The sequence below is a fragment of the Odocoileus virginianus genome, chromosome 23 (assembly GCF_023699985.2).
Source record: "Odocoileus virginianus isolate 20LAN1187 ecotype Illinois chromosome 23, Ovbor_1.2, whole genome shotgun sequence".
In the NCBI taxonomy this organism is placed as follows: Eukaryota; Metazoa; Chordata; class Mammalia; order Artiodactyla; family Cervidae; genus Odocoileus; species Odocoileus virginianus.
Genome location: NC_069696.1, coordinates 36,281,901 through 36,303,017, shown reverse-complemented (window position 1 = coordinate 36,303,017; position 21,117 = coordinate 36,281,901). Strand labels below are relative to the sequence as shown.

The 21,117-nt window shown below is 38.1% G+C and overlaps 1 protein-coding gene across 4 annotated transcripts in view; it reads left to right on the top strand.

Moving 5' to 3' along the window:
* AMN1 (antagonist of mitotic exit network 1 homolog) overlaps positions 1-21,117 on the top strand; it is a 77,821-nt gene that overhangs the window by 41,376 nt on the left and 15,328 nt on the right. For 3 of the 4 annotated variants that reach the window (XM_070453898.1, XM_070453899.1, XM_070453897.1), the window contains exons 4-6: positions 735-952; positions 1,266-1,322; positions 11,511-11,622. In XM_070453898.1, coding sequence (XP_070309999.1) covers positions 735-952; positions 1,266-1,322; positions 11,511-11,622 — 387 coding nt within the window. The remainder of the gene's footprint in view (positions 1-734; positions 953-1,265; positions 1,323-11,510; positions 11,623-21,117) is intronic. The other variant, XM_020879828.2, reaches the window with a different exon arrangement.

The window sequence follows — 21,117 nt, the reverse complement described above, 5'->3', positions numbered from 1 at the left end:
TCTTCCATTTTGTGTATTTTGCCCATAAAGATGTCTTTTAACAGTGCTATAATGTTTGTCCATGATTGAAGAGCCCAGCATTCCTTGAGTACTCTTTTTATTTATATGGCACATCATCATATACCTGTCACCAAAATGCTTTTACATCAGTTTAATTGGATTTAAGGGCCTCTCTTTTCTTGACCCCCAGAAAATCTGAGATTCGTCCAGGCTACCAAAGAAGGAGCATGGTGGTAGGAAAGGGTAGAATCAAGGAGGGAGGAGAAAACCCAGAAACATGGGTATGATTTCTAAGGATAAGCATGAAAGCTATTACTTAAGACATTTGTGGGATTTAACTTTTGATTTCTTTTCAGAGTCTATAAGAAAATTAACTTTATTACTTTAAAACTTTTAACAAAAAGGAGAATCATCTACAATTTAATTACCTAATTTGGTTCTGAATGATTTTTGGTCATTTCCTAAAAGCAAATCTAATCATAAAAAGTCATGTCATTAATTGCAGATATTCTGAAGAATATACTACAGATTGTATAGAGAATTCTTGAAACATTCTAAAAGAGTTTTAAATAATGACAGCATCACTGAAAAAAATAGTATATTCCCCACATGAACTACTTTGGAAAAGGCTAATTGGATGTATCAGTACTGGTGATTACTAAAATAAAAATCAGTCACATTTCTCATATATAAACATCTATAGCTCATTGATACAGAATTATATTTTCCCTCAGGAATAAAAGCTGTGGCTTCATCTTGCTCTTACCTGCATGAAGCTTCTTTGAAAAGATGCTGCAATCTCACTGATGAAGGAGTCCTTGCTCTTGCACTCAATTGCCGGCTGTTAAAGATCATTGATTTAGGAGGCTGCTTAGGTATTACTGATGTGTCCTTGCAGGCATTAGGAGAAAACTGCGCATTTTTGCAGTGTGTTGATTTTTCAGCTACTCAGGTAAATGAAATAACACTTGACATGTAGAGACTGTATGTATTTATTTGCCCAGTGTATTTCCATAACGCATCAGAACACAATTAATTTTTTTGTTGTTGCTGAAATTATTGACTTCATATTTTGATAGTTAAATAATTGCAATATAATTTGCACCCTCCCCTCAATTGTTTTAAGTAAGGGTGGAAGGTATGTGTGGATAAAACACATGTTTACTAAATGGGAGGAAATAAAACAATATCTAAATAACAATTTTTAGAAAAATATGCTTCCATCTTCTCCATTTATGTGCTGTGTTCTTTTTCCCTTTGCTTAGGTATCTGACCATGGTGTGGTTGCGCTTGTTAGTGGACCTTGTGCCAAGAAATTAGAGGTAAGTTTAAAATATCTATAAAGATGATGATAACTGAATTTATATTATCCTCAGAAATTCTTTATTAAACCTAGAAGACAACCAGTGCCTTATTCTCAATTAGGTATTTCCAAGGACTTTTTTCCCCTCCGCCTCTTTATTCCAGAGTGAAAAAAAAAACTGGTAAAGTTAGGAGATAAAGTATGCTCTATAAAAAACCCATTTTACTTCCAATAAATGTTCTTATTTTCCAGAGGTTTTAACTTCTAATACATTTAAGGATAGTCTTATTATGGATAAAGATAATGAAAATTTATCAATGTAAAATTATATCCTTTAGAATTTTCATGGCTGACTGATATTTTTACTAGGACTACTTATGAGCTTGCCAGTGTATTTTTCTTGACATCATATTTATTCTCTCTTGATCATCTTTTTCTGAATCTATGAAGGCATCCAGAATATACTATGGCATAAAGATTATTTTGAGCTGAAGATGTCTAAGAAACAACAGAAGTTAAAAAAAAGACTTCGTCTGAACCGCCTCCCACCCCCACTATCTGTCTAAAAGCAGACACTTCCAAAGAATTCAAATGCCTCTAATCATTTTTAAGGAAGATTTCCAGATGAGAAATCGCATTAAACAGACATTGTCACAAGATTATCATAACTCCCATCTATTTTCCTAAAGGTCCATTTTGTCTTCCCTAAAAGTCATTTGTATGACTGTTAAGTATCCTTTCTCCCCCTCCTCTTCCCCTATTAAGATGGTATTTAAACTAAATTCTAGCCATTTCTTTGAACCATGACCTTTGTGAGCTTGTGAATAAATTTTGCCTTTCCTCTTGCCTTTTTGTCAGTTTAATTTAAAGGCTTCCAGAGACAAATAAGCGGGTAGAGAAAAGGTTTTTCCTCCCCCAGAAGCCGCATTGTGCAGTTGTTTAAAAAGATCCTAAATTAGTGTTCCTCCTTTGTATTTAATGATGGATGTGGTACCTATAACCTGTTTCTAAATATTAAGAAATGTTTTGTCCCAAGATTTTAATTTTTTTCCTTTCCCAGTTTACTGTGTTTTAGTTTGTTTTTACTCTTAATTAAAAACCGTGCTTTTCAACAAAAAGTCACATCAGATCCTTTTTGAAAGTAAGCAGCCTATAAATGAATTATACATGTTAGTAACCACTATTAGAATTGTGGTGCCATGTTTTTGCAAAAATATTTCTGCTTGATTTATTGCCCAAAGAATTTTTTTGTGATGTTTATATATCTGCATCCTGCTTATGTGTATATATATATGTGTGTGTGTGTTTGTATATATAAAATAGCACATATATTTTTATGAATCTTTTCATTAAGAAATTTAAAAAAAAATGAAGTTTCAAATTCCAAATTGCATTCTAACTGTAAGGGCAATAAACTGCCAAAATTTTTACTGTTTTAAATACACAAATTTGTTGAGCACTTGATATGCTATCCTCCATGCTACTGCCTTGTATTCATTAGGTTATTTTATTTTTACAACATTATCCTATAATCACCATCAATTTTATCAAAGCTCTCGAACAGTTAGCCTAGTTTATCACTTCCTAATAAAACCACCAGGAAATTAGTTGTTGTGCAGTGGTAGGGAATATACCTACATATTTACTTCAGCTTTATAAAATAAAGAGCACCTAGGCAGACTTAGGAAAAAATCCAATAACCAGTGCATTGGTCATTGTAATGTTATTGAATTTTTCATTTTTTCAGCTTTCCAAAGCTTATTTCTGTAAGTATCAAAATATTTTAATGAAAATCTTTCTAAAATTAGTTAGAACTTAATTCCTTCCTTAAACAAAGGAATATATTTTAACATTTGACCCATTGCATCTTTGTGACCACAATTTCTGACAAATTGAAATGCAAACATTTTCATTTTTTTTAACTGATTCTTCTCTTTGGGGTAATATATATACCTACATTTTTCAGATACCCCATTTTTAACCTGTTGCTTTTAATTTGTTCAGTTCCCAAAAGTTAGGGACTTCCCTCATAGCTCAGTTGGTAAAGAATCCACCTGCAATGCAGGAGACCCCGGTTCAATCCCTGGATCGGGAACATCTGCTGGAGAAGCGAAAGGCTACCCACTCCAGTATTCTTGGGCTTCTCTTGTGGCTCAGCTGGTTAAGAATACACCTGAATGTGGGAGACCTGGGTTCGATCCCTGAGTTAGGAAGATCCCCTGGAGAAGGGAAAGGTTACCCACTCCAGCATTCTGGCCTGGAGAATTCTATGGACTGCATAGTCCATGGAGTCTCAAAGAGTTGAACACGACTTTCATTTTCTGGGAAGTTAAATATCAAGGTTGCTAAATAGTTTATAATTTGAAAATAAATTTGATTGAAAGTCTAAGAACCTCTCCTAAAGATTGCCATTTAGTAAAAATATATGTTACAGCATTTATGGGCTTCCCAGGTGGCACAGACTGTAAAGAATCTGCCTGCAATGTGGGAGACCTGGGTTTGATCCCTGGGTTGGGAAGATCCCCTGGTGAAGGAAATGGCAACCCACTCCAGTATTCTTGCCTGGAGAATTCCATGGACAGAGGAGCCTGGCAGTCTACAGCCCATGGGGTTGCAAAGAGTTGGACACAACTGAGCACCTTTCACACACACACAGCATTAATTGAATGTCAGTATTGACTCTGAAATCTCTATTGGTCTGAGCTCTCAGTGAGAGCAGATCATTTTGTTCATCACTTGGCCATTATTCTATACCTAGGTTTTACTACAGTTCCAGTCACACAGTAGTACCTCAATAAATACTGTCATATTTTTAACTTTATATCACAGTCATTTTATTTTTCTACAATCTTCATGGTTAAAATTTAATTTGCTGTGAAAAAATTATTATTTATTAAATATTTATTGAGTATCTACTAAGTTCTAGGCACTGTCATATCAGAGAACAAAATCTGTCCATGTTATGTATCACTTTTCCTTAATTGTTTTCCTGATGTTGGTACTTTAGCTTATTTACAGCTAAATAAGCATGATTGGAAATAATCATGTGTTGGGACATATCACTTTTTCTTCCTTTACTATAATTAAGCCCCTAAAACAACACAAGTGGATCAATTTTATGTCATTGTCTGTTGTTGTTCTTAGTCTCTTCAGTTATGACCCACTCTTTGTGACCCCCATACCAGAGCACAGCAGGCTCCTCTGTCCTCCACCATCCCCTAGTTTTTTCACATTCATGTCAGTTGGATTGGTGTTGCTATCTAACCATCTTGTCCTCTGCTACCCCCTTCTCCTTTTGCCTTCAATCTTTCCCAGCACCAGAGTCTTTTCCAATGAGTCAACTCTTCATATCAGGTGGCCAAAGTATTGGAGCTTCAGCTTCAGCATTTGTCCTTCCAAAGAATATTCAGGGTTGATTTCCTTTAGGAACGACTGGTTTGATCTTGCAGTTCGGGGGACTCTGATGAGTCTTCTCCAACACCACAATTTGAAAGCATCAATTCTTCGGCACTCAGCCTTTCTTGGGAGGACAGAGAAGCCTGGTGTGCTACAGGATGGGGTCACAAAGTGTTGGACACAATTTAGCAACTGAACAACAATAACATACAATGAGAACAACAGACGGAAGGAACAGTGTTCAACACAGGTTTCATTTAAAATATATTAAGACATTTTAAAAAAGAAAATATTCAATTCTGACAAATACAGGTCCCAGCAAAAATTTCAAATTCGCAATATAAACTTCATGGGAAACAAGTTAGTAATGTGAATTTAGGACCTTTTAAAAAACTCTCCCAATCTATACATGACTACTGGAAAAACCATAGCTTTGACTAAAGAACCTTTGTCAGCAAAGTGAAGTCTCTGCTTTTTAATACACTATCTAGGTTTGTCATTGCTTTCCTTCCAAGCAGCAAGCATCTTTTTATTTCATGGCTGCAGTCACCCTTCACAGTGATTTTGGAACCCAAGAAAATATAACCTGTCACTTCTTCCACTTTTTGCGTCCTGTCACTGCTTCCACTTTTTGCTATTAAGTGATGGCACCAGATACCATGATCTTGTTTTTTTGAATGTTGAGTTTCAAGGCAGCTTTTTCACTCTCCTCTTTCACCTTCATCAAGAGGCTCTTCAGTTCCTCTTCACTTTCTGCCATTAGAGTGGTATTATCTACATATCTGAGATTGTTCATACTTCTCCAAGCAGTCTTATACTCCAGCTTGTGCTTCATCCATCCTGGCACTTTGCATGATGTACTCTGCATATAAGTGAAATAAGCAAGGTAACAATATACAGCCTTGTACTCCTTTCCTAATTTTGACCAGTCCATTATTCCATGTCCATTTCTAATTGTTGTTTCTAACCTGCATATAGGTTTCTCAGAAGACAGGTAAGGTGTTCTGCTACTCTCATCTCTTTAATAATTTTCCACCGTTTGTTGTGATCCACACAGTCAAAGGCTTTAGCATAGTTGATGAGGCAGAAGTAGATGTTTTTTTGGATCTCCCTTGCTTTCTCCATGATCCAGTGAATGTTGCCAATTTGATCTCTGGTTCCTCTGCCTTTTCTAAACCCAGCCTGTACATCTGAAGGTTCTTTGTTCACATACTGCTGTAGCCTAGCTTGAAGAATTTTGAACATTACCTTGATAGTATGTGAAATGAGTGCAATTGTATGGTAGTTGGAGTATTCTTTAGCATTGCCCTTCTGTGGGATTGAAATGGAAACTGAACTCTTCCAGGCCTGTGGCCACTGCTGAGTTTTCCACATTTGCTGGCATGTTGAGTGCAGCACTTTCACAGCATCATCTTTTAGAATTTGAAATAGCTCAGCTAGAATTCCATCACTTCAACTTGCTTTGTTCATAATATGCTTCCTAAGGTCCACTTGACTTCTCACTCCAGGATGTCCAACACTAGGTGAGTGACCACACCATCATTGTTATCTGGGTCATTAAGGCCTTTCTTGTATAGTTCTGTGTATTTTTGCACCTCTTAATATCTTCTGCTTCTGTTAGGTCCTTACCATTTCTGTCCTTTATCATGCCCATCCTTGCATGAAATGTTCCCTTGATACCTCCCATTTTCTTGAAGAGATCTCTAGTCTTTCTCATTCTATTGTTTTCCTCTGTTTCTTTGCATTGTTCATTTAAGACAGCTTTCTTATCTCTCTTTGCTATTCTCTGGAACTCTGCATCCAGTGCATGTATCTTTCCCTTTCTCCCTTGCCTTTTGTTTCTCCTCTATCCTCAGCTATTTGTAAAGCCTCCTCAAGTAACCACTTTGCCTTCTTGCATTTCTCTTTCTTTGGGATGGTTTTGGTCACTGCCTCCTGTACAATGTTATAAACCTCATTTAATAATAACCTCATATAAATGTCCATAGTTCTTGAGGCACTCTCTCTACCAGATCTAATCTGTTGAATCTATTCATCACCTCCACTGTATAACCATAAGGGATTTCATTTAGGTCATACCTGGATGGCCTAGTTTCTCTAGTTCCTTCAATTTAAGCCTAAATTTTGTAATAAGGATCTCATGATCTGAGCCACACTCAACTCTGGCTCTAGGTATAGAGCTTCTCTATCCTCAGCTTAAAGAATATAATCAGTCTGACTTTGGTATTGACCATCTGGTTATGTTCATGTGTAGAGCCATCTCTTGTGTTTTTGGAAAAGGGTGTTTGCTATGACCAGTGTTTACTTTTGACAAAATTCTGCTAGGCTTTTCCCTGCTTTATTTGGTACACCAAGGCCAAACTTGCCTGTTATTCCTGGAACCTCTTGACTTATCTACTTTTGTATTCCAATCCCCAAGGATGAAAAGGACATCTATTTTGGTGTTAGTTCTAGAAGGTGTTGTAGGTCTTCATAAAATCGGTCAGCTTCAGTTTCTTTGGCATCCGTGTTTGGGCATAGACTTGGATTACTGTGATGTTGAATGGTTTGCCTTGGAAATGAACCAAGATCTTTCTGTCATTTTTGAGGATGCACCCAGGTACTGTGCTGTGGACTCTTTTATTGACTGTGAGAGCTACTCCACTTCTTCTAAGGCAGTCTTCCCCACAGTAGTAGACATTATAGTCATCTGAATTAAGTTTGCCCATTCCTGTCCATTTTAGTTCACTGATTCCTAAGATGTCAGTGTTCACTCTTGAAATCTCCTTCTTGTCCACATCTAATTTACCTTGATTCATGGACCTTACATTCCAGCTTCTTATGCAACATTGTTTTTTACATTGTCAGACTTTACTTCACCACCAGATATATCCACAGGTGAGTGCTGTTCCCGTTTTGACCCAGCTGCTTCATTCTTTCTGGAGTTCGTAATTGCCCTCCACTCTTCTCCAGTAGCATATTGGACATCTTCCTACCTGGGGGTGGGGGGGGGGGTTGCTCATCTTCTGGTGTCATATCTTTTTGCCTTTTCATGTTGTCCATCAGGTTCTCCAGGCAAGAATACTGGAGTGGGTTGCCAACCCCTCCTCCTGTGGACCACCTTTTATCAGAACTCTTCAGTATGGCCCGTCTGTCTTGGGTGGCCCTGCATAGCATGGCTCATAGTTTCAGTGAGTTATGCAAGCCCCTGCCCCACAACAAAGCTGTGATCCATGAAAGGGTTCATTGTCTGTCACCTTGTGAATTCATATCATATGATGCCTTTTCCATGTAGAATATGATGCTTTCTCCTCAGTTTTCAAGAATTTTCAATATATTCAAGTTTCCTTTAAGACATGATTAATTATAATAATATGTATACCAACATAATATCAACTTTTCAATAGAAAAGAAAAACCACTACCATAAGTATACATATCAATTATTAGTTGAATCTTACTTTCAGAATTGTTTAAAAGTTTTTGATGTTGTCAAATATATGTAAAATTTACTATTTTAACCATTTTTAGGGTACAATTCAGTGGATTTAAGTACTTTCACATTGTTGTGCAGCCATCACCATTAACTATCCCCAGAACTTTTTTATCATCCCAAATAGAAACTCTTACCTCTTTAAACAATAATCCCCATTATCCTTTCCCCCAGACTCTGACAACCTCTGTTCTATCTTCTGTCATTATGAATTTACCATTATAGTGACATTTTTAAAAACCATTCATCCACTGATATGGTTCCAACTTTTGTCTTCTGTGAATATCTCTACTATGAACGTAGTTAAATAGACATTATTTATATCCCTGCATGCAATTCTTTTGAGTATATCCCTAGAAGTGAAATAGCTAGATAATATTCTAATTCTATATGTAATTGTTTAAGAAACTGCCATACTATTTCCATAGCAACTGTACCCTTTTACATTCTCACTAGCAATGAGAAAGTGTTTCAAATTAGAACATTAAACAAAAGATAGATAATATTTCAAATATATGAAAATGTATATAAATTTTTATAACAGAGACCTGTGAGCCAACCACTTGAATTTTAGCATTGTCTGCATTTATTCCAGCCAGTTCTTTATTAAAAAATAATTAAATGTGATATCTGAAGCTCCCTCCCCTCATTTATTCCCCTTCTTCCATCAGAGGTAACCACTCTTCTGAAGATGCCTGTGTATCTTTCCTTCCATGTTTGAATATTTCATCTTTCTTTCTACATGTTTCTACGTATGTGTGTGTATATCTGTGACTGTTCTTCAGTCACTCAGTCGTGTCTGACTCTTCAACCCCATGGACTGCAGCACGCCAGGCTTCCCTGTCCTTCACCATCTCCCAGAGCTTGCTCAAACTCATGTCCATCAAGTCAGTGATGCCATCCAATCATCTCATCCTCTGTCATCCCCTTCTCCTCCTGCCTTCAACCTTTCCCAGCCTCAGGGTATTATCTAACAAGTCAGCTCTTCGCATCTGGTGGCCAAAGTATTGGAGCTTCAGCTTCAGCATAGTCCTTCTAATGAATATTCAGGACTGATTTCCTTTAGAATCAACTGGTTTGATCTCCTTGTAGTCCAAGGGACTCTCAAGAGTCTTCTCCGACACCACAGTTTAAAAGCATCAATTCTTCGGCGGTCAGTTATCTTTATAGTCCAACTCTCACATCTATACATGACTACTGGAAAAACCATAGCTTTGACTATACAGACCTTTGTTGGCAAAGTAATGTCTCTGGTCTTTACTGTGCTCTTTTAGTTTGTCATAGTTTTTCTTCCAAGGAGCAATTGTCCTTTAATTTTATGGCTGCAGTCACCATCTACAGTGATTTTGGAGCCCAAGAAAATAAAGTCTCTCACTTTTTCTATTGTTTCCCCGTCTACTTGCCATGAAGTGATGGGACGAGATGCCATGATCTTCTTTTTTGAATCTTGAGTTTTAAGCCAGTTTTTTAACTCTCCTCTTTCACCTTCATCATGAGGCTTTTTAGTTCCTCTTTGCTTTCTGCCCTAAAGGCGGTATCATCTGCATAGCTGAGGTTATTGATATTTCTCCTGGCAATCTTGATTTCAGCTTGGGCTTCATCGTTTGTGATCAGTTCAGTCGCTCAGTCATATCCAACTCTTTGCAACCTCATGGACTGCAGCATGCCAGGCCTCCCTGTCCATCACCAACTCCTGGAGTTTACTCAGACTCATGTCCATTGAGTCAGTGATACCATCCAACCATCTCATTCTCTGTTGTCCCCTTCTCTGCTGCCTTCATTGTAAAATATTCATAAACAAGATATTATATTGTTTTATGTGCTTTTCAGTTCAATTCAGTTCAGTTGCTCAGCCATGTCCGACTTTTTGCGACCCCATGGGCTGCAGCACGCCAGGCCTCCCTGTCCATCACCAACTCCCAGAGTTTACTCAAACTCATGTCCATTGAGTCAGTGATGCCATCCAACCATCTCATCCTCTGTCGTCCCCTTCTCCTCCTGCCTTCAATCTTTCCCAGCATCAGGGTCTTTTCAAATGAGTCATGTGTTTTTAAATAGTGCATAATAGTTTCATATCATATGTATTGTTTTACAATTTGATTTTTTATTCAAAATCATGTTTTAAAAATTTTCTCAAGCTTTATTGGACTTTAATTTACATACAATAAAATTCACCTATTTTAAGTGTACAGTTTGATGAATGTTGGTAGTTGTTTTACAATCTTACAACCACTACCACAATTAAGTATAGAATATTTCCATCACCCCAAGAGGTTTTCTCCCATCTCTTTGAAGTCAATGCTCTGCTCTGGCCTTCCCCCAAGCAACCACTCATTTGTCAATATAGTTTTGCTTTTTCTATAGTATTTTATATGAATGAAATCATGCAGTGTATCATCTCTTGGTTTTTTACTGTTTTCTTTACTTCTTTCATTTGGTATAATATTTTTGAGATTCATCCATGTTGTTAAACATGTTAATGTTTCATCCCTTTTTTTTCTCACTGAGTAGTATTCCATAGTCTGGGTATAACACAGCTTGCTCATATATTCACCTTTCAGATTGTTCCAACTTTAGACCATTATAAATACTGCTGTGTACATTTGCATACAAGTCTTTGTGTAGACATATGGTTTCATTTTTGGGGGTAAATAACTAGAATGGAACTGCTGTGTCATACAGTGAGTACATGTTTAGCTTTATAAAATGCTACAACAGTTTTCTAAAGTGTCTAAACGAACATTATGTTTAAGATTTATGTCTATTAATACAAGTAAATATTTTTCTTTGTAACTGTTTTATCTTATTACAATATATTAATGAACCACCATTTACTTACCCAGTCTCCATTTATTTACTATTACAAGTAATATTTCAGTTGACATATTTACAAGTTGTTTCCTTACACACATGTACAAGCATTTCTCTCTTTATAGTGAACGTCTGCAGTTGGAGTTAATTGCTGGGTTCTGGAGGATACTTATTGTCAGTTTTAATATATACTGCCAAATTGCCTTATAAAGTAGTTGGGCATTTCACTTTTAAAGCTGCTAATACCTTCCAAATTACTATAGACTTTCTTTTTTTTTTTTAGAGAGAGATTCAGCAAAAGTGATCTTTCATTTTTTTTGTTTGTTTTTATGAACAATCTTTTTTTTTTCCATTTATTTTTATTAGTTGGAGGCTAATTACAACTATAGACTTTCATTGGTCCTTCCTATAGAGTTTTTCTTGCAAGTGGTTATTGGGGGTTTTGTTATCAGAGTACATATTTCCCAAGCATTTCACATTGTTCTTATTGTCCTGTTTTTTCTTTTGATTATATTTTATTTTTAAACAGGAGATTCATATGGGGCATTGTGTGAATCTGACTGATGAGGCTGTAGAAGCTGTCCTTACTTGCTGTCCTCAGATATGTATATTACTCTTCCATGGATGCCCTTTAATAACAGGTTAGTATAAGGCTGTGTGTGTGTGTGTTAGTTGAGCAATCATATCTGACTCTTTGCAACCCCATGGACTGTAGGCCACCAGGCTCCTCTGTCTGTGGAATTCTCCAGGCAAGAATACTGAAGTGGGTTGCCATTCCCTTCTCCAGGTGTGTGTGTGTGTGCGCTAAGTTGCTTCAGTTGTGTCTGACTCTTTACAACCCTATGTACTGTAGCTTGTCAGGGTCCTCTGTCCATTTGAATTCTCCAGGCCAGAATACTGGAGTGGGTTGCCATGCCCTCCTCCAGGGGATCTTCCCAACTCAGGGATCGAACCCATGTCTCCTGAGGCTCCTGCATTGCAGGTAGATTCTTAACCACTGAGCCACCAGGGAAGCCCCTCCTTCTTCAGGGGATCTTCCCAACCCCAGGGATTGAACCCAGGTCTCCTGCACTGCAGGCAGATTCTTTATACCATCTGATCCACCAGGGTAAGTATGAGGCTGCTTGGGTTCAAATCTTGGTTTCATTTCTTAATAACTGTGTAACCTTGAGTAAATTACTTAACCCATTCCATTATTCAGTTTCCTCATCTGAAGGTGAGTATAATGACAGTACCTACCTTATAAACTTGATCATGACAACACATTTTTTGGTGCCTAGCACATACTGAGGGTTCAGTAAATGTTAATCATCATGATGATGGTGATGGTGATGGCGGTGATGGCCAAGGCTCAATAAATGCTAACTGTGATGATAAGGATGATGGTGGCAGTAGTAGTGGTCATGATATTAAACATGATGCTTTATGTAGTCACTTATAATATTAAATCTATCAAATATGCTAAATGACCTGTTAACTGTAAACACACCAAACTGTAACCATTGAGATTCAGAATCATTTGGCTGATGTGGTACTTCACTAATTAGTCACAGCCTTTGGTTTGTATAAGAGCCATGACACCTCTTTCACATTATTCCTATACATGGGTCCCCTACCACAATATAACCTGGTTCTCACTTGTAAGTCAGTACTTAATGCCCTGCCCTTCCAGCTTATTTTCCTAATTATGGTTTAATAGTTACTGTCTTTTTGACAACTTCCACTTTTTCTGTTTGAACTGTCAATCTAAACTAAGCCTGTAATGGGTTATATTTGGTTATCAAAGACATCTGTAATGAAGACTAAAATCTTATTTTAGGTAGACATTTTTCAGAACACTAATGCCAAAACTTCAGTTGGAAATTATTACCAGTGGGTACCTCTGGGGAAGGTTTTGGAGAGACAAGAGTAGGAAAAAGCCTTCACCATATACCCTTTTGTCCTTTTGAATTTTGTACCATGTGAGTGATTTTACCTATTAAAAATTAATAATCATAATTTTAAGAAAATAATTTAGAACCAGAAAAATTCATGTGACTGAGTACAGGGAATCAGTTAATGTGAACACTATTCTGAGGGTTAAGAGAAGGCAGGCAGAGGCTCTCTAGTCATCAAACAAGGCAGAAAATTGTATTTTAACAAGAAGGCTATTATTGTAAGGTGGAAGAGACCACAATATGTGAAATGTAATTGCAGCCATTTTTTATAATAGGTCTTTTCAGAATACCAACTAAAAGTGTGTAAATCTACTCAGTGAGGTATATGTATGTTTAATCAATACACTGAACAAGAAAGTGGTACTCATAAAGTGACTCCATTTTCCTCTCACTATATTAATTATAAAGTTGCTCTATAGGAGTTAATTTTTCCCAAACCCAAATGAAAATCTCAAACATGTGCCCCTGACTTTTCTTATCATTCTCATCCCATGTAATACCCCAAATGAATTCAAATTAAAGATTTTCACTCCTCCAGTTAGCTCAGGTTTGCTGTAGCTGGAAAGGCTGCTGTGTCAAGGGAACATTGTTAGTTTCCCTGCTTTCCCTCCTGATTCTCCTCTTCCTTTCCTAACTCACCCACCATGGTTTCTGACCTCAGCAATGTTAGTGCAGGGTAGGACTGCGATGAGCAGGAGGGCAGGTAAGGGAAAGAAAAATCTTACTTGAGCACTGCCACTGTGACCTGGTGGCAGCACCATGGGCTCAGTGGGTGAGCTAATCCTGATCCATACTCTTACAAAAGTGGGGCACTGGTGACCTTCTTCAGAGTCCACTTTCTGCCACTCCCCTCCTCCCTGTGTTTATCTCCTATCTACAGTTCTCTTGGTTCAAGCAAATGTGTCTGCTGGCTAGTAGCAAGCATTTTCTTCCTCTGCCCTCATGCCTTTAGCAGCATACCTTCAGTTTCTTTCTGTTGAGGTTACCTCGACCATCTAGGTTGCTTTCATGAGCAAAATACAAGGCAATCCATGCTAGCTCACACCTGTCCACAGGGAACACAATACATTAGATGGTGAGAGTGCAGATATTTCCCTGCTTCAGTCCTCTCCTTAGCCACATGGACTCTTAACATAGCCTGCTTTTTATTTTCTTAGGTCTGATGTGTACTGTTTGTGATGTGTGTTGTGTTCCCCAAGCTCCAGGAGACGTATCAGATTCTCCAACTGATCCTCTTGGAGCCCTCTCTCACTAGGCTTGAAGGGAAGAGCAAACACCTGCAGCCCTCTTTCTAGAACTCAAATCACGACTGTCTTCAAAGAAATCCTTTCTTTAATTTCCAATTTTCCATCACTTCCCATTTTTACACTTTTATATCTTTGAATGGATAAGCCACCAAAGATTCCAAAATCAGTTTTCAGCCAAGCATTTGCAAGTCATGTACAAGTGGTCTGGTATCTCATTTTAGAATGAGAGAGTAGCTGGTACCTCTAGTCCTAGAACCTTAGCTGGAATAATTCTGGTTTAATGTTCTGCTATATTTGTCTCAGATCAGCTTGACTACCTAACACATTATAAACTCAACCTTTGTTAATTTTACCTTGATCATCTTTCTGGTTACAATTTGGAAATAGTTAATTTGGCATTTTGTCTCTACTTTTAATAGAAGTGAAAACAGACTATACAGTCAACCAGAAAAGCTTCTCCTTAGGCAAACTGCTTAAAACAATTATCAAACACCTTATAGGTAATGAAATATTTAGAAGGTACAACCAAAAACTGAAAATTTGAGTATAAGACCAATATTAAAATGCTTAAATGTGCCTGTATTAATATAGAAATGACTAATGAATATGAATTGAAAATATGTTATAATGATTAGCCTGATTTTTAAAGCAAAAAGACAGTTTTGAGATAAATTATATAATTAGATCACTGGAAATCAAAGATATATTATCAGCCTGTCTGGTATGATTATATAACACTGGATATAGATTACTGGAGTGGGTTGCTGTTTCCTTCTCCAGATCTTCTTGATCCAGGGATCAAACCCAGGTCTCCTGCATTGTAGGCAGATTCTTTACTGCTACACCACCGGGGAAGCCCCTGACTATAGACACTAGGAAAGCTTAATCCCACTCTTTTCCCATCCATATAATGACTCAAAATACTGAATTTACCAACTCTCATGTGGCCTAGAAAGGGATGACAGATAACCTCCCTCCTCAGTCTCTTGGGAGTTCCCTTACCTTAATTCCTTGCCAAGACTCATACACACACCCCTTTGAAAGTTCTTCTGTTGTGTGGGACTCCCCTTCCCTGCAAACCTAGCAAAGGGCTGCCCAAGTAAATCTCCTTGTATGCTACTGCTACCTTGTGGTCATATCTTTTTTCTTGTTCTGCCACACAATCCCTTGCTCAAGGTATGCAGCATAAAACAAAATATGTTTATATGTCCAAAAAAGTGTAGGAAATATATCACTATAATGAATATTCATTTTTCAAAGGCTCTAAGAAACTTTTTTTATCCGAGTGTCAAGGAGTTAGAAATTTTCCTCTACCCTTTTAGATTCTTCTGGCTTATCTAAGAATTAAATTGACAGGAGGCAGGTAAAGAGGAGAAAATCAGAATTTACATACATGGGAGAGACCCAAGAGAACTGAGTAAATAGCCAAAATGTCTGAAACGCTAGAGAGGACGTGCAGGGGTAGACGTTTGGACCTTCAAAGGAGAGGAAGGCAATTCACGTGAAGATAAAAAAGTAAATGGTTAGTAAACAAATATTTGTTGGGCCATGCAGAGACAGTGTAACATAAAGGTTCTCTGAACTCTAGGCCCCTCACTGAGTTTCCCCCACCATACCTAGCCCAGATTCTTTGCAGATAATCTCTGATGGGGGTAGGAGGACTTGATCTGTACTTCCTTCAGGCAGTAAGGGGAAAGGGCAAAGTTTCTTCATGAGCCTTTTGGGCCTTGATTGTTTTCGGCTTGAAATAATCCTGATGCCAGACACTTTGGGATGGCTACAAAGTTTTGCTCCCCTAAACAAGCATTTCTCAAATTTTTTTAACACAGGATATTTTTTTTTTTTTTTTATCCCTGCTTTCACAGAATAGGAAAGTGAGAAACTGAAATGGTACTTGCCCATTGTGACAGAGTTTTTAATAATAGTGCTAAGATTAAACAAAAATCTCAGGATGAAGTGAAATGAGCACCAATCCTCAGTGTCAGCCACACATAGGCACTTGCCATGGGAGCCTGCCATCTACCTCTACAAGGATTCAGTCTTATGCTACTGTAGCTGCTGACCTTCAACACCCCCTGAAAGGAGTTCAGGGTGGAGAAATGAGGCACTCTGTGCTGGTGGGGAGGGGGAAACTGGCAGGTCAGTTCTTCAGATAGTTAGATATTTTCAAGAGCCAATTTTATATACCCAATTCTTGTATCTCCTCATCTGTAGAAAAGCGCCGAAATCCTTCATGGAGATGATTGTTTCCCATGACCAGCAGAAAGCTTCACGAGACTTGAGGCAACTTTCTGGGAAAATGTGTGCTTGATTGCATATACCCTCCGTTTCCCAAAATCACATATATCCTGACCTTTCCCCCTAACTCTTTGGAGCAGTTTCTCGGAGGTGCTGTCTCCTGGGCTGCAGTCCTTATTTTGCCCCCAAATAAAATTTATCTCGTAACTCTCACATTATGCATTTTTTTTAAGTCAACATTGGTCTCCTCAGTTCAGTTGAATTCAGTTGCTCAGTCATGTCCGACTCTTTGCGACCCCATGGACTGCAGCATGCCAGGCCTCCCTGTCTGTCACCAACTCCCAGAGTTGACTCAAACTCATGTCCATTGAGTCAGTGATGCCATCCAACCATCTCATCCTCTGCCGTCCCCTTCTCCTTCTGCCCTCAATCTTTCCCAGCATCAGGGTCTTTTCCAATGAATCAGTTCTTCGCATCAGGCAGCCAAAGTATTGGAGCTTCAGCTTCAACATCAGTCCTTCCAATGAATATTTAGGACTGATTTCCTTTGAGATGAATTGGTTGGATCTCCTTGCAGTCCAAGAGACTCTCAAGAGTCTTCTCCAACACCACAGTTCAAAAGCATCAGTTCTTCAGTGCTCAGTTTTCTTTATAGTCCAACTCTCACAGCCATACATGACTACCAGAAAAACCATAGCCTTAACTAGACGGACCTTTGTGGACAAAGTAATGTCTCTGCTTTATAATATGCCGTCTAGGTTGGTCATAACTTTTCTTCCAAGGAGCAAGCATATTTTAATTTCATGGCGGCAGTCACCATCTGCAGTGATTTTGGAGCCCAAACAAATAAACTCTGTCACTGTTTCCACTGTTTCCCCATCTATTTGCCATGAAGTGATGGGACCAGATGCCATGATCTTAGTTTTCTAAATGTTGAGCTTTAAGTCAACTTTTTCACTCTCCTCTTTCACTTTCATCAAGAAGCTCTTTAGTTCTTCACTTTCTGCCATAAGGGTGGTGTCATCTGCATATCTGAGGTTATTGATATTTCTCCCGGCAATCTTGATCCCAGCTTGTGCTTCATCCAGCTCAGCGTTTCTCATGATGTACTCTGCATATAAGTTAAATAAACAGGATGACAGTGCACAGCTTTGACATACTCCTTTCCCGATTTGGAACCAGTCTGTTGTTCCATGTCCAGTTCTAACTGTTGCTTCCTGACCTGCATACAAATGTCTCAAGAGGCAGGTCAGGTGGTCTGGTATTCCCATCTCTTTAAGAATTGTCCAGTTTGTGGTGATCCACACAGTCAAAGGTTTTGGCATAGTCAATAAAGCAGAAGTAGATGTTTTTCCAGAACTCTCTTCTCTCCAAAACACTGAATAACTTTATGGACCTCAACTTTCCCTTATAACTGTCAGTCATAAAACTGGGTGTTCTGATAATAATACAGGAGTTCCTATGCAATGGTTTTTATCATTAAAGGTTCTTAAGGAGAAAAAAGCTGAAGTTTTTCAACTACCCAGATTGTCTCTACTCTTCACTCTTTCCTGTCAGCATTGCACCATTGTATATTTTTGCTACCATCATTGAATAAAAATAAATCAGTTCAGTCACTCATCGTGTCCAACTCCTTGTGACCCCATGGACTGTAGCATGCCAGGCCTCCCTGTCCATCACCAACTCCCAGAGTTTACTCAAACTCTTGTCCATTGAGTTGGTGATGCCATCCAACCATCTCATCCTCTGTTGTCTCCTTCTTCTCCCGCCTTCAACCTTTCCCAGCATCAGGGTCTTTTCTAGTGAGTCAGTTCTTCACATCAGGTGGCCAAAGTATTGGCGTTTCAGCTTCAGCATCAGTCCTTCCAGTGAATATTCAGGACTGATTTCCTTTAGGATGGACTTGTTGGATCTCCTTGCAGTCCAAGGGACTCTCAAGAGTCTTCTCCAACACCACAGTTCAATAAAGATAAAATGAGTTAATATATTCACCTTATGTTTATTAATTTCTTTTTTCTCCAAAGAAGACAAATGCTTTTTTTTTTTACCTGATAAATGGAATTTCTTTCTTCTTCCCTATCCTAACACTTTATATGCTTCCTCTTTTATATTTATGGGATTTGTCACATCTGACTAGATAAAAAATATGATTTATATTCTGTAAAAAGAAGGTATGTATAGGACTTCCCTGCCAGTCCAGTGGTTAAGACTTCACCTCCAATGCAGGGGGTGTGGGTTTGATCCCTGGTGGGGCTTTCCTTGTAGCTCAGTTGGTAAAGAATCTGCCTTCAATGCAGGAGACCTGGGTTCAACTCCTAGGTTAGGAAGACCCCCTGGAGAAGGAAATGGCAACCCACTCCAGTATTCTTGCCTGGAGAATCCCATAGACAGAGGAGCCTGGCAGGCTACAGTCCGTGGGGTCGCAAGAGTCAGACACGACTTAGCGACTAAACCTCCTCCTCCTCCTCAGGGAGGTAAGATCCCACATGCCTCTAGGACAAAAAACCAAAACATGAAACAGAAGCAATATTGTAACAAATTCAATAATGACTTTAAAAATGGTCCACTTTAAAAAAAGAATGTATGTATATACATATGTTTGTGCAATTCTAGTATTATGTTATCCTCAAAGCAACCTGACCCCCAAATTGGCAGTTACTCATCTGATTCCCTGAATTAATGTTTATCTTCTCCTCCATGTTTCTAAGTTTTTATAAAATTTCTTAACATTACAATCAGACAGTAAGGAAAACTACACATTATAAATTAGGTATTGAAACTATTAGAAGCACTCTGATTTTATATCTGCAGAAGAGACAAAAAATTAAGCTGCTGTTTAAAATACTGTAAGTCATAGACATTACAGAAAACAGGAAAATAATTTTAAAATATATTATTTTAAATTTAGTTATGTCTGCTATGATTTTCAGTAATATCAACTCACATAGTTCTGTTAATCTCCTTAATTGGATATGCATTTCTATTTCTAACCATTATCTAAACATGTTTCATGGTATTCACAGCCATCTAGGTTTAGATTTTAGAAGGCCAATAAAGCAATTAGCACAAACATCCTTTTGTTTATATTGAAAGGCAGGAAAACCCAACAGGAAATCTGCCACTTTTGGTTGACTTAACTCAAATTTTAGTGATATCTGAGGATTTGTTTCAGCCTGATTATTTTACAAGCAAGTTCTTTAGATTCCTGGATAATAAATATGTCAGGATTTACCACATTGAGCCAAGTGGTTTGTTTCAGAATTTCCTGTAATTAAAGCTGATTCCTTGCTTCAAGGACAACTACTTTTTAAATTTCATATATTTCATTTTCTACATCCTGTATTATTCTGTTTCTTCATCATTCTTTAGTCATCTGTTACTAATCCAGCATGACAGAACTTCTTTATGCCACACACTGTAATGGCGTATTAGAAAAAATGTGCACAGCCTCACTTTTTTACCTGTGTATTCCATTAAAATGTGTTAATTACATTTCCCTTGATCATTTGAAAAACTTAGTCTGTTAATTTACATTCCCATCGTTTCTTCTTTTTCTTGGGGCGCCAACAGCTCCCATGGTGAATCTCTTTCAAAAAGTGGTCTCCATCTTACATTAGTCATAGATTTTTAAAAAGATGGTAAAGTAAAAGATTCCTCAGAAGTCATCTACACAGTTTCTTTGTTTGAAAGATAAGGGAACAGAAATACAGTGAATTTAGGTGGCTTGTCCAAGATATTAGAAATAGGTACTAGTAGAACTGGAAGTAAAAAACCTAAATCACCTAATCCACAATCTCTACTTCTTTTTCCAATAGAGCAGTTTCCTAAGCCTTTGGTGTCAAGTGGCTTAACTACTAGTAGAGAAGGGAAGGAAGTAGGAGAGTGACATCAAGCATCAGTAGTGTGATTGGTATAAATGATCTTTAGAGTCTTTTTCAGTCCTGAGTCTGGTTTTGGTGAGTAGCAGAATTGTTATTTAGTTGCTTAGTCATGTCTGACTGCCAGGCTCCTCTACCCATGGGATATCCTGGCAAGAATACTACAGTGGGCTGCCATTTTCTTCTCTGGGGGATCTTTCAGACCCAGGGATCGAACCCAGGTCTCCTGCATTGGCAGGTGGGTTCTTTACACTGAGCCACCAGAGAAGCCCAAGTAGCAGAATAAGCCATCCCAAATATGCCTCTTTGGCATAAGGACTATTTTAAGCTATTTTTCCTGAGAATCAGCGGACACAGAAGGAGCTCTGAAAAGAGTAGAAGTTACCCTTTTGTAAAGAGAGTTTACATTTTTTTAAAAGTCTTCATTTGTAAAATGTCTCCCTCTGTGTCTTCCTCTCTGTACCAAAAGGAAAGTGAAAGTGAGAAGAGAGGGGTGACTCTAAATCAGAATCATATTCAGTGGATAAGGCACTTTAAATCTTTATAGTGAATCTTACTGTTACCAAACTGAAATCGGGTCTCTTCACCCCATGTGCAGCAAAACCAATCTTCTGACACCAAGTTGTAGTGAGGGAAAGTGCAGGGTTCCAAGCAAGCAGCATGGGCAGCTGATTCTCAAAAGGCGGGAACTCCCTGATGGCTTTCAGCCAAGGGTTTTTAAAGACAACACAAGTGATGAGGGTCGCAGGGTGCATGATCAACTCCTGCATGTTTTTCTGATTGGTTGGTGGTGAAATAGCAGGTTGATGTTTTGGAATCTCCTGGTTTCAGCCAGT